This window comes from Sciurus carolinensis, chromosome 4 (genome assembly GCF_902686445.1).
Source record: "Sciurus carolinensis chromosome 4, mSciCar1.2, whole genome shotgun sequence".
Taxonomy (NCBI): domain Eukaryota; kingdom Metazoa; phylum Chordata; class Mammalia; order Rodentia; family Sciuridae; genus Sciurus; species Sciurus carolinensis.
Window position 1 is genome coordinate 161,793,508 of NC_062216.1, and position 12,606 is coordinate 161,806,113.

At 41.5% G+C, this 12,606-nt stretch overlaps 1 protein-coding gene across 3 annotated transcripts in view; it reads left to right on the forward strand.

Moving 5' to 3' along the window:
• Positions 1-12,606, forward strand: part of Rfx4 (regulatory factor X4) — a 156,031-nt gene that overhangs the window by 118,586 nt on the left and 24,839 nt on the right. For all 3 annotated transcript variants that reach the window (XM_047548259.1, XM_047548260.1, XM_047548261.1), the window contains 3 exons: positions 780-924; positions 3,023-3,117; positions 3,475-3,592. In XM_047548259.1, the coding sequence (XP_047404215.1) occupies positions 780-924; positions 3,023-3,117; positions 3,475-3,592 (358 nt within the window). The remainder of the gene's footprint in view (positions 1-779; positions 925-3,022; positions 3,118-3,474; positions 3,593-12,606) is intronic.

A 12,606-nucleotide genomic window follows, 5' to 3' on the forward strand; every position in this document is an offset into this window, starting at 1 on the left:
TGTATTTTTAATCTCTTTATTTTATTAAAAGATGTTTTGAAAACATGCAGGTAAAGGAAATGGTCCTGGGTATGTTTTTCTTTGCTTTTATTGTGCTGTTCCAACTTGTAAATTTAAGTTCAATAGTGAGGGTTTGCTGGGGAAGTCATGTTCTAAAAGATAATTATACACACTACTGAGTCTTATAATGTACTTTCCTTTTTCCTCCATCTCAACTATTCATATTGCTTTTAATCATCCTAGTATACAAAAAAGCAAAATCCAGAAAACTAGAGCTTAAACTGCTCTAGAATGCATTAACATGAGAATTATACATTCTGAAATTTCTGGGGTTAAATCTATCACAGGCCAGAGGTAGCAGGAACATTTCCTAAATCTGGCCTGGCCTTTGCTTCTCAAGTGCTAGGGACACACTGGCGCACACAGCCCCCATCCAACAGGCTTCCATCAGAAAGCTGACAGATCTCTGGCCTTCATCCCATTGTTTGATGGGGTCAAGACCAAAGGAACTGGGAACAGCAGGGTCTGGTCTAGACTAGACTCCCTTGGTAGTTCCTTGCAGAGAGAGAAGGGAAAAGAGAATCAGGAGGAAACAGTGTCTGAGTCTTCTGCAATATGGACTTGTCTGCTGCTTTCCTGAAATTCAGTTTTCCTAAAATTTCAGAATCGTTTACAGAATGTCATAAGCAGATTCATTAAAGAGGATTAAAAGGAAACAAAGCTAAGGGGTTTTAACCTAGCAGCCCGCAAGCTAATGAGTAGTTTGCATTGGGTTACAGGCATCTCGAACGGTGATCCACAGTGCAGACATCACGTTCCAAATGCTGGAGGACTGGAGGAACGTGGACCTGAACAGCATCACCAAGCAAACCCTCTATACCATGGAAGATTCTCGCGACGAACACCGGAAACTCATCATCCAGTGTAAGGCGTTCCACCAGGGCTCAGTCCTTCTGAGTTTGCTTTCAGAAGAAAGACAGAGTATCTTGATATTTATTTAGGTGGCATTCTACCCTTCATTCTCCCTGGGTCCCCTCCCCCTTTGTTCCCATCAAATGGGTCGACCCAGACAGCAGGGCCAATTGACTTAGAAGACATGTGTCAACACAGCTGGTGCAGTTGGGCAGCACACAATGTCATGCAAAGGACCCCACATGTGACCCCGAATGCCAGGCATACCTCCATGGTGGTGACATAAAGAATGAGGACTAAAGCTTACTGCCTGTCTCTGCATATGTCAGCCTAGGGTCTGTGGCTGGGTTTCAGCGGAAGGTCATGTGAGTCGGTACACCTCTTGGCAGGAGAAACTTCCAGGCATGTTAACGCTTGAGACAGGGTGGACAGTGATTTACTTCTGCCAGTATACACTCGTGTCTGTGTGGACAGAGACTTCAACATACAGACTGAGTGTGCTGCTCCAAACACTCCCCTGCCTGGGCAGTGTGTTTGCTCCCACGAGAAGAGCGCAGGAGAGGCCCCGGGCCCCGCCACCCTCCATCCTGCCCGGGCATCCCCGTAGCCTGTCTCGGTCCACCGCCACCTCCTCGCTCTGGTGGTTCTTCCTTTCCCATGCTGCTCAGGAGAAGGCAGCCTGACAACAGGAAGGGAAGATCAGTACTCCTTCCAGAGGGTCTCAGAAAGATGGATGCTGAGAGGGTGGGTGGAGGTGACAGCTTCAGCACCCTGCACCTTCTATGTGGCACAAGTGACCTTGTTCAGGATGCTGCAGAGATGCCGTTTCCTATTCAGAAAGGCCCAGGCCTCTCTGCATGCCAGAATATGCCTTCTGTACTGTCATCTTGAGGGGAATACATCTCCAGTCCCCCAGTCTGAGCTTATGATGCTTATACAAAAAGTCCCATGTTTATTAGATGACTCTTTCTCCTTAAGGACTTTTCAGAGGTCAACAGAGCAGCTGGAATATTGAACCATGTGGACCCTCCCAGGGCTTCTTTCCTGACCAAGCCCTGTCTCAACTCAGGCCCTATTTCTTCCTCCATAGCTTGCCTCCAGTCCACTCTTCCCCTATTAAGAATTTTAGAGACCATCCCTGAAATAACGAGTTATTTTTCAACTGTCTAGTGTGTATCAGGTCCTGCATTAAACCCACCATATGCTGACTTCATTTCATCTACACATCAACCCCGTGAGGTACACTCCCTTGTCACCTCCACTTTACAGATGAGAGTTGGGGAGGTTTACCAGAGTCATGTGGCCACTAAGTAGCAAAGCTGGATGTGAAACCAGGTCTTCTCTTGGCCTCACAACCAGAATTAATGGTAAATGATTTGTGAACAAATAATTCACAAATGCACTGTATCTTACCAAAGAGGACAGTGCTTGGTGATGCAGGGTCAGGAAGCGGGGGAGATTAAGGATGGGTACCAAGCTTTTGAAGGCCAATGGCCCAGTGCGTAGGTGTCAGCCCTGCATCTCCCTGCTAGACAGCTGGGAAGTCCCTGAACCACAGTGAACTAACTGGACCAACAGAGCAGCAATGCCTCTGCCCTTCATTCCAGCCTGTATTTACCGGATAACAGCTGTATGTCAGATAATGCACAAGATAATAAAGATATCAGACAAAGAACTAGCAAGGAGACATTCACATACCCAACTATAACCCAGTGTTATCAGTGGTAGAATTAAGCACCATGAGAAAACAGAGGAGCACTGATCAGTTCTGCTGGCAAGGGCCTGAGGCAGGGTTAAAGGATTGCATCTCAGCTGGGTGGTGAAGAACCAACCCCAGGAGCTGCCTGAGAAAAGGACTGAGGTGTAAAAAAGCCGAGCATGCTGGGAACTGACAAATGGGATGGCCAGACCTTCCGCGCTCACAGGCGTGGAGATGAGCCTGGGAAGGTGGGGTGGGGTCTTGACGGTAGAACGCCGTGAATGCCCTGCTCGGACTCTGGAGTCTGGTTTGTTCAGTTTTAGTGTGTTCATCTTGCATCCCTCTGCTCCTTGGAGGCATACCTCTGTTTCAACTCAGCTGCAGGAGTAGTGTGGGATTCTCTGTTTACAGTGTACCAGGAGTTTGACCACCTGCTGGAGGAGCAGTCGCCCATCGAGTCCTACATAGAGTGGCTGGATACCATGGTGGACCGATGCGTTGTAAAGGTTGGTAAGCTGGAACAGAAGGCAGCCTTGGGTCCTGTAGCACCTCACTTGCCTTTGTGAACAGTTGGCTAATACAGAGCCCACAGTGAGCCACCAGCAGCCATAAGCTCTAGGAGGTGGAAGGTGGCAGGAGGCAGGACTCTGCATCTCCCATCCCTGATTCAGCCAAGTCAGCCTCTCTTTCGTTGACTGTGTACATGAGTGTTAGCATAAGACTTAATTTTAAATGTATTTTTGCTACAAAACATTGTTCTACAGTATTAAACTTGAAGACCCATGAGCCTCCCTGTCATTTTTCAGATAGTAATAAATGAAAAGTCAAGATGATCACTATTAAAGTCATTCATTTCCTTGTAGGTGGCTGCCAAGAGACAAGGGTCCCTGAAGAAAGTGGCCCAGCAGTTCCTCTTGATGTGGTCCTGTTTCGGCACAAGGGTGATCCGGGACATGACCTTGCATAGTGCCCCCAGCTTCGGTAAGGCCACCCCTTCCTCCCCACATTCCTTCTCTCTGAGCTCCATGTACTGAATTCACCTCCGTGGAATTAGTTGGCTGCAGTCCTACTTGCTATCTCTGAGGCCACAAGGTCCTTGCTGGAAACATGTCTCTGTTGGGGGGACCTGACATGCTTAGGACTTTCAGAGAGAAAGAAGACACTGCCTGCTGAAAGCAAAGTATCCAGTCTCAAAAGGAGAGGATCACACACAGAGTATGACCTGTGTTTAAAGGAGGAATAAACATTAATGACTGGGCGCCCCCTTTACAAGATGTTCCCCGTGCCATCCTGCCACTTCCATGGGACTGTTTTGCAGAATTCCATAATTGTGGACTTCCCAAGAGGGCACATGAAGAGCCCTCTGAGTTTAAACACTTGCAAGTGGCCTGATGGACACTTTTTTTTTTTAATGACTCCTTTTCATTTATAAAATGATTGACATTTGATTTTTTTTATTGATATTTCTTTTCAAAAGTACTTTAGCCTAATCCCCAGAAGAGAGCTTTGCATTCCTTTTACCTTTTGTTCTGCTGACCCTGGGGTTTTCATCACTTCCAGGAGACAGCTGGACCCAAGTCCTTATCTACTGCTTTCTAGAGTAGCAGGCCTTGAAATCTCTGCCCAGAGGTTCTGTCTCTGCAGGCAGAAACCTAATCACCAAGTTGAGGTGAATGCTTCTGCTACATAGTAGGACAGTTTTCTGTCTTTCACTGAAAAGAATGAAGTATGAATGAGTCTGGGTCCTTAAAGTGGGGACTTTAAAGCATTATGTGAACATTCAAAGTCACCAAACACTTTGGTCTTCATTTTATAGGCATTTTGGAAAAGGACTGCTGGTAAATTTTCTGAGTAATTGCTTCAGTTCTCTATTTAAGAGATGTGGTTTTATTTCTCATTATCTCCACTTGAGCTGGTCAGCCCTAGATGTTGAGCTGGGTTTAATTTGACACGTTTCCATCTAGCTTTCTATGGTCTCTGTCACTATTTTCCAGTTGTGCTATGCAATGAAGTGACGATGTGGTGAGACACAGTGTGATTTTTTCTAAACAAATCTGTCCATGAAAGACTGTGTTTGCCCACTCAGAGAAGCATTTTGTTGCAAGTTTCTTTAACCTTAGCGCTGGAAGTTCTCTAAACCTTCCTGCAGCGTGGCTACAGATGGAAATTCTCTTGGAGAGCTGAGTATGGAAATGCTCTGGTGACGGCTACCTGGGCAGTGCCATCAGGCATGGCATTTTGATGACTTCCAGGCAGCAGAGTTAGTGCTAGCACATGTTACCTCGAGGTTTGGAAAAATCATTGGTGCATAACTGCTTTCACTTAAGTAAATGGTTGAAACAATTTGAGATTTCTGTCATTGATCCAAACTTAAATATCAACAGTGTCACACACAAACACACATGTACACATCCGCAGAGCGAGCATCCCCTTCTTGTTTTATCCCTTACTTTTTTGAATTTGCTGATTCATGAACGGAGCATCGTACCGACTACTTTCCATTAGACGGCAAAGGCAGCTCCTTTCTAATGCTCCTTGGAAGTCATTTGTTTTTATTGAGTTCATAGTCAATGAGAAAAAGGAAGTTTGGACAGTTAGAACAATTAAGGTTTATAAATAGGTTGAATTTATTACTGAGAAGTACGGTTCCTTAAAATGCGTTTATTTCTTTTTGAAGTACACACTATTTTAGAATATGCTGGAAGCTCAGGCAAACAGCCAAAAAAAAAAAATTATTTAGAAAAGGAAAGAGATATTAACCCAATTTCACTTTTACAGTATTTTTCAACCTTGAATGAGTTGAAACAATACCTGTCTCCAAGTCCATTTAGCAAACTATCTGAAATGGTCCAGCTCATCTGACTCATTGTTGAGTTTTGCAGCTTGGGGTGACAGGCAAGTTGAAAGAATTTGCGGCAGACAAAAGCCCAGCTCCCCCTTTCTGCCTGTATATGTCAAAGACCCAGTTGGTGGCTGTGTTTGGGTCATGTGTTCCCTGTATGAAAACAGCTAATTAGGAAAAAGAGCCCTCTGTTCCCTGGCCCCCTCCCCCAGCCCCAGGGGCCAGCTCCATATATCTCATAACTCCCACCCGGTCCTCAGTCCTGTGCTGTGAATGGGTGCCAGCCTCGCGGGCTGACCATTACAATGATCGTGTGGAATACCGCAAGGATCCTGTGGGGGATTCGACCACCTCTCCCCAGAACAGCCCCTTTCAAAGGTAGTTGACTCCTTTCTTCTCCTTAATTCCTTTTCACTCTTTTCTCCCTAATTCCTTTCCACCGAAAGAGCCTATGCTATGAACTAAAGTAGCCAGAGTTTTCTTTGCTGTAAGCAATGTTTCTAGCAAAACCAGTCAGCAAGGGTGGCAGGCAACGAACTTTCAGTCCTGACGGAGCTGCGCAAATTTACATTTCTAGTTCAGTAAAGCACACCATAGTTTCAGTTGCCTGGTCTGATTTCAGCCCACCGGCTACCTGAAACCCCAGTCAGCACTGGAGCCTTTTCCATCTCATTCTGGGTTCATTTCACCGTTATGAGCCTCTGAAAGGCAACGCGCACTTCAGTGTAAAACAGTTTGAGAAGCAGCCCCAGTGTGACGGCTGAGGGGCAGGATTGCACGTCACCGAGTTCTCGCTTTCACGTGTATGTTTACAGCCTAGAGCCAAAGCTCACCCCCTGGGCAAGACCGGCAGGCCCCATGGGTGTCTGCAGACCAAGAGGCGGTGGCCAGCCTTCTAGACTGCTTCTGTACGCTCAGATGTCCTGGCCTGGCTCTCTATCATACAGAACTTGCTAAACTGCAGGACCTGGAGTCACAGTGGCTTGTCTTCCCTGTATCAAGTAGAGAAGCAGATCCGGAGAGAAGAGAGGACCTGCCTATGGACTCTGCGAGGTGGCAGACTGATTCAGCCCGGAGTGGTTCCCAGGCTCGCGGGGGAGCTCCTTCTCCCACACCAGCCTGCCTCTTCAGTGAGGTTGAATATCAGTGACAACAAAGGCCTAGTAGACTTTACATTAGGCATTTCTCATTTGCTTCTAACATAATGCTGTGGGTTCCTATTAGTGCCCTTGATGTGACAGATGAGGAAACTGAGGTGGAACTTGAAGGACTTGCCTAAGATTAGACACAGTAATGAGACAAAGACAGGATAATGGTAATTATTATAACATATATTTAGCAAGCACACACTATATTTAATTCTCACATTAATTCTGCAAGGCAGGTAAAAATAGGTACCTTTCTACAAAGGTGAAAAGGGAGCTTGGCGAAGTGTCTTGCCCAAGGTCAAGGTGGCGCATGGCAGACTTCTGTGTCAAATCAGATCTGCTTATTCAATTATCACCATTACCCTGGGCTCAGATACGTGGCACAAAAGGGCTATGACAGACACTGATGGTTTTAAATACACACATACATGTGGGTTAAAATAGAGGCTAAAAGAGAAAAGAATATTGATTACAGTGTCATTACTTGTAGTAACAGTCACCAGAGGACACTAGAATAATAAATGCTGAGATTGTCAATTATTATTCAAGAGTAAGGGTAACTCAAAGACATACTCAGTTATACAAAGACTAAGGGGGAAATTGGCATCTACAGATCTTCATTTACAAAACAAAAACAAAGGATGCATTTCAGCATGTTATACATGACAGTAGAATGTATTTTTTTAATTTTTTTTTAGTTGTTGATGGCCCTTTATTTTATTTATTTGTGGTGCTGAAAATCAAACTCAGTGCCTCACACATGCTAGGCAAGTGCTCTACCACTGAGCTACAACCCCAGCCCACTTGTAGAATGTATCTTGACATATTATACTTATATGGAGTGTAACTTCCCATTCTTGTGGTTGTACATGATGTGGAGTTTCACTGGTTGTATATACATATATGAACATAAGAAAGATATGTCCAATTTATTCTCCTGTCTTTCTTATTCCCATCCCCCCTCATTTCCCTTCATTCCTCTTTGTCCAATCATATGAACTTCCATTCTCCCTGCCTTATTGTGTGTTAGCATCTGCATATCAGAGAAAACATTCAGCCTTTGGTTTTTTGGAATTGGCTTATTCCACTTAGCATGATAGTTTCCAGTTCCATCCATTTACTGGCAAATGCCATAATTTCGTTGTTCTTTATGGCTGAGTAATATTCCATTGTGTATATGTACTACATTTTCTTTATCCATTCATCTGTTGAAGGGTACCTAAGTTGGGTTCCATATCTTGACTATTGTGAATTGAGCAACATTGATGTGGCTGCATCACTATAGTATGCTGATTTTAAGTTCTTTGGGTATATGCCAAAGAGTGGGATAACTGGTTTAAATGGTGGTTGTATTCCAAGTTTTCTGAGGAATCACCATATTGCTTTCCAGAGTTGCACCGATTTCCATAATGGTTGCAACAATGTATGAGTGTACCTTTTCCCCCACATCCTCACCAACATTTATTGTTACTTGTCATTTTGACTAGAGTGATGAAATCTCAGAGTTTTAATTTGCATTTCTCTAATTCCTAGAGATGTTGAACATTTTTTCATATATCTGTTGACAGGTCGTATTTCTTCTTCTGTGAAGTATCTATTTAGTTCCTTTGCCCATTTATTGATTGGGTTATTATTATTTTTTTGGCGTTAATTTTTTTGAGTTCTTTATATATCCTAGAGATTAATGCTCTATCTAAGGTGCAGATGGCAAAGATTTTCTCCTATTCTGTAGGCTCTCTCTTCAGGTTCTCGATTGTGTCCTTTGCTGTGAAGTAGCCTTTTAGTTTGATACCATCCCATTTGTTGATTCTTGATTTTACTTCTTGCACTTTAGGAATCTTGTTGAGAGGAAGTCAGTTCCTAAGCCAATATGATGCAGAGTTGGGCCTACTTTTTCTTCTAATAGACACAGGGTCTCTGGTCTAATGCCCATGTCTCTTGGTCTAAAGCGTGGGAAGAAAAAGAACAGAATTGAGTTTTGTACAGGGTAAGAGATAGGGGCTTAATATCATTTTGTTACATATGGATTTCTAGTTTCCCCAGCACCATTTGTTGGAGCGAGTATCTTTCCTCCAGTGTACGTTTACGGTGCCTTTATCTAGTATGAGATAACTGTATCTATGTGGGTTTGTCTCTGTGTCTTCTATTCTGTATCATTGGGCTTCATGTCTGTTTTGGTGTCAATACTATGCTATTTTTGTTACTTTAGCTCTGGTATTGTGATGCCTCCTGTTTCACTTTTCTCACTGAGGATTGCTTTGGCAATTCTGGGCCTCTGATTTTTCCAAATGAATTTCATGACTGCTTTTTCTATTTCTATGAAGAACATCATTGGAATTTTAGTAGGAATTGCATTAAATCTGTATAGTGCTTTTGACAGTATGGCCATTTTGACAATATTTATTTAGGCAAATATATTTTTACAGGCAAGGTTTGCTAAACTTACAAGTAGTATATAATTTTCAGCATATGAAAATAAACATGAAGACATGAAAATTAATATTTAGGAGAATAAAAATAAAATGGGAAAAGCAATAAAACTCATTTAATGAAGCTAATCTCAATTCAAAATCTGGCAAGAACAACAGAAGACCCAGGTAAGGTAGCACACTCCTATAATCCCTGTGGCTCAAGAAGCCGAGGCAGGAGGATTACAAGTTCAAAGCCAGCCTCAGCAATTTAGTGAGGCCCTAATCAACTTAGCAAGACCTGTCTCAAAATAAAACATAAAATAAGGGCTGGGGATGTTACTCAGTGGTTAAGCACCCCTGTTTTAATCTGAAAAACAAAACAAAAAAAGCAGTATAGGGAAAGAAAATTATGACTCAAACACACATTTTTTCATAGATGAAAAAAACTCTAGTGAAAATACTAGCAGATCTAATTCAGTGGCAGTTTTTTCTTTTAAAAAATCAAGATAATTAGGTCTATACCAAAAATTTAAGTATGATTCAAAGTCTGAAAAATGATTAACTTACTGTATTAATAGATTAAAAAAGAAAAATCATGTCACCATCTCTGTGGATGCAGAGAAAAAAATTTGATGCCATTCAGCTCTCAAGTATGGTTTTTAAGAAAACCCTTAGCAAACTAGGACTAGGAGGGAATTTGTTTAATTATTAAAGTGTATCTAAAAATCTGTAACAAAAATCATTAAATGGTGACATTTTAGAAGTTTTCCCATTTAAGTCATGAAAATACAGGAATGACTTCTGTTACTAACAAATACATCCTAGAGGTCCCAGTCACTGCAATGAGAAAAGAACAAAAGAATTGGAAGGAAAACACAAAATGATCTTTATAAGCTGTCACAACTATAGACAAAGAAAAAGAAACTACAAATTAATAGAGCAAATAAGAATTCAGTCAGGTAACAGATTAGTTTTTATCAAATCATTGACATTCATAGCACTAACTTGAATTACCAATATATGTATGTATGTCTTTGTATATATAAAGATATATAATATATATTTGTGTATATATAAATATATATGTATATATATGCCATTAATAATAGCAACTGAACTAAAAACTACCTAGAAATAATTCTAACAAAAATTATTTTAAGATCTTCAAGGACAGATTTTTTTAAAGTTATGAAGATATACCATGCTCATGTTTGGAAAGACTCAACTTCAAAGAGATGTAATTAACTCTCTTCAAATCCATGGAATTCCAGCCCAAATCTTTCTTCAATTTTGATAATCGGATCTTAAAACTCTTTTGGACAAGCTGCCCAGAATGTAAAGATGGCGTGAAGGTAGAACAAGGGACAAGGACTCACTTACCTGAGACTCAGGTTCATCATAAAGACAGTGTGGTGTTCTAACAATGTCAGACAAAAGGAGGGAAGAAACAGAACAGAGATGCCCAAGACAGACCAGCTTGAAGCTGGCCTTCACATTATCAGTTCCTATAACACAGGTGTCGTCTAGATGATTCACCCGGCAAGGATGGCATTAAAATTAGTGGAGAAATGTTCTGAAAGAAGAAGTTTGGGGTAAACAAAATAAATTCCCTTACCTACAACTTCTGAAAAGAAACATTCAAATGAAAAACAACAACAACAAAATCAGTTCTTTAACTTCTTGGAAGAAAACATGAAGTTATATCTTTATGATCTCAGAAGAGGAAATTATTTCTTTGAAAAAGGACAAAGCACAAAGGAAAATATTGCCAAAATTGACCACATTTGAGTTTTAAACTTCTGTTTAACCCATAAGCAAAGTGAAAACATAAAAGTCACAGAAAAGGAGAAGATATTTTTCAACGTGTGAAACTATTGAAGGATTAAAATTCAAAATGTATAATGAACCTCTTTAGATTTTTTAAAAAAGACAAATGCCCAGTATTTTTCTGATCATTATACACTCAGTAGAAAAATGAGCAAAGAATATGAATAAACAATTCACAAAGGAGGAAATTCAAATGGACAATGATCAAATGAAAAGATGCACAACTTTGTAGTCATTAGGGTGATACAAATAATAATGACAACGTTTCATACCATTCAGACTGGCAAACGCTAAATTTCACATACTACCAGTAAAATCATGCATCATTTTGGTGAGCAAGTTGTCAGGAACTCCTGAGACTGGAGCTGAGAGTGCTCTTGGGCCCATCAATTCCACTCTAGTCCCAGACACTGGGAAACAGGTGCAGAATTACTAATTGCAGCCAGTTTTCAAAGGTGAGAAATTGTCGACAGAAGAATGGATAAATTGTGGTGTATGTGAACAGGGACCATTAAAGTAGACCTATGTGCGTCAACGTGGATGGATCTAAAAATATAAGATCAAAAGCAAGTTTCAGAATGCTGTGTAATATATGATACCATTTACATCAGATCTCCAAATAGAAAACAATATCACATGTTATGCATGGGTACATACATACATGTAGCAAGAACATAAAATGCATGTGAACAATAAATCAAGGTTGTGATTCCTCCAAAGAAAATCAGGGCAACAGAGGGATTAAGGAAGGGAACACAGAGGGCTTTATCTTTTCTTCAGTTAAAAAAATGGATTCAAATGTGACAAAATACTAAGATATTATACAGGCTGGTGGTAAGTACACTGGCATTCATTTTTAAGTTTTCTGCTTTTCTGTGTTTGGAATTTTTTCATAGGGAAAAAAGAAAATCTTAGATTGTATAAAATGCAGTCAGTTAGGTCACCATATCAGAACAACAAAAATGTCTTTTGTCTCCATCCTAACATCTTTTTCATATCAGGCTCTGATGCTCACTGGCTCTGTGATTTTAGGCAAGGTGCTTAAACCCTCTGAGCCTTCCTTTCCCTCGCGTATGAACTGAAGATAGTGCTGTTCAAAAGTTCCAGGAGCTCAACAAAGTGATAAAGTGGCCAACGCTGGCTTGAGCCTCTGCTGTGTGCCTGGCACTGTTCTGGATTCTGGGTATAGAACTTTCAGGGGGCAAGATATAAAAATCCCTGCATGATGGAGCTTATAGTCTAGGAGAGGGAGGTACACCATAAAGAGAAATGAGTTAAATATACAGTATTGTAGACAGAGGTAAGTGTCAAGGAAAGAGAAAGCAGGGGGCATTAGCTGCAATAGCTTCTCTCAGTGTCTTTGATTCTCTCTCTCATCAATCTTTCTCTATCTCCCTTTTTATTTCCTTTATTCTATTTTCTCCACTCCTATGGCCATGGCACCCTGGCACTGAACTGTTTATTGCCCAATAACCTTAATAATGGATTCCTGCTTACTAAGGACACTGTAGCCTTTGTGAAATCAGGGACTGAGCTTTATGCATTCTTTGTATTCAGTGTGCAGCACAATAGCAGGCAGGTGGCAGTAGCTTTACAAACTCTGCTGTTCAAAGATGATTGAAAATTAAAAGATTGATTGGGTAGCTGATCAGTGCCATTAAGGAAGAGAGCCTGAAGCCCAGATCAACTCTTCCCCCTGGGTACTGGCCTCCATGCCCAGCTCTGGTGTTTCTAACAGTGTGGCTTCAGCCATGCTCCTTTAGCTCA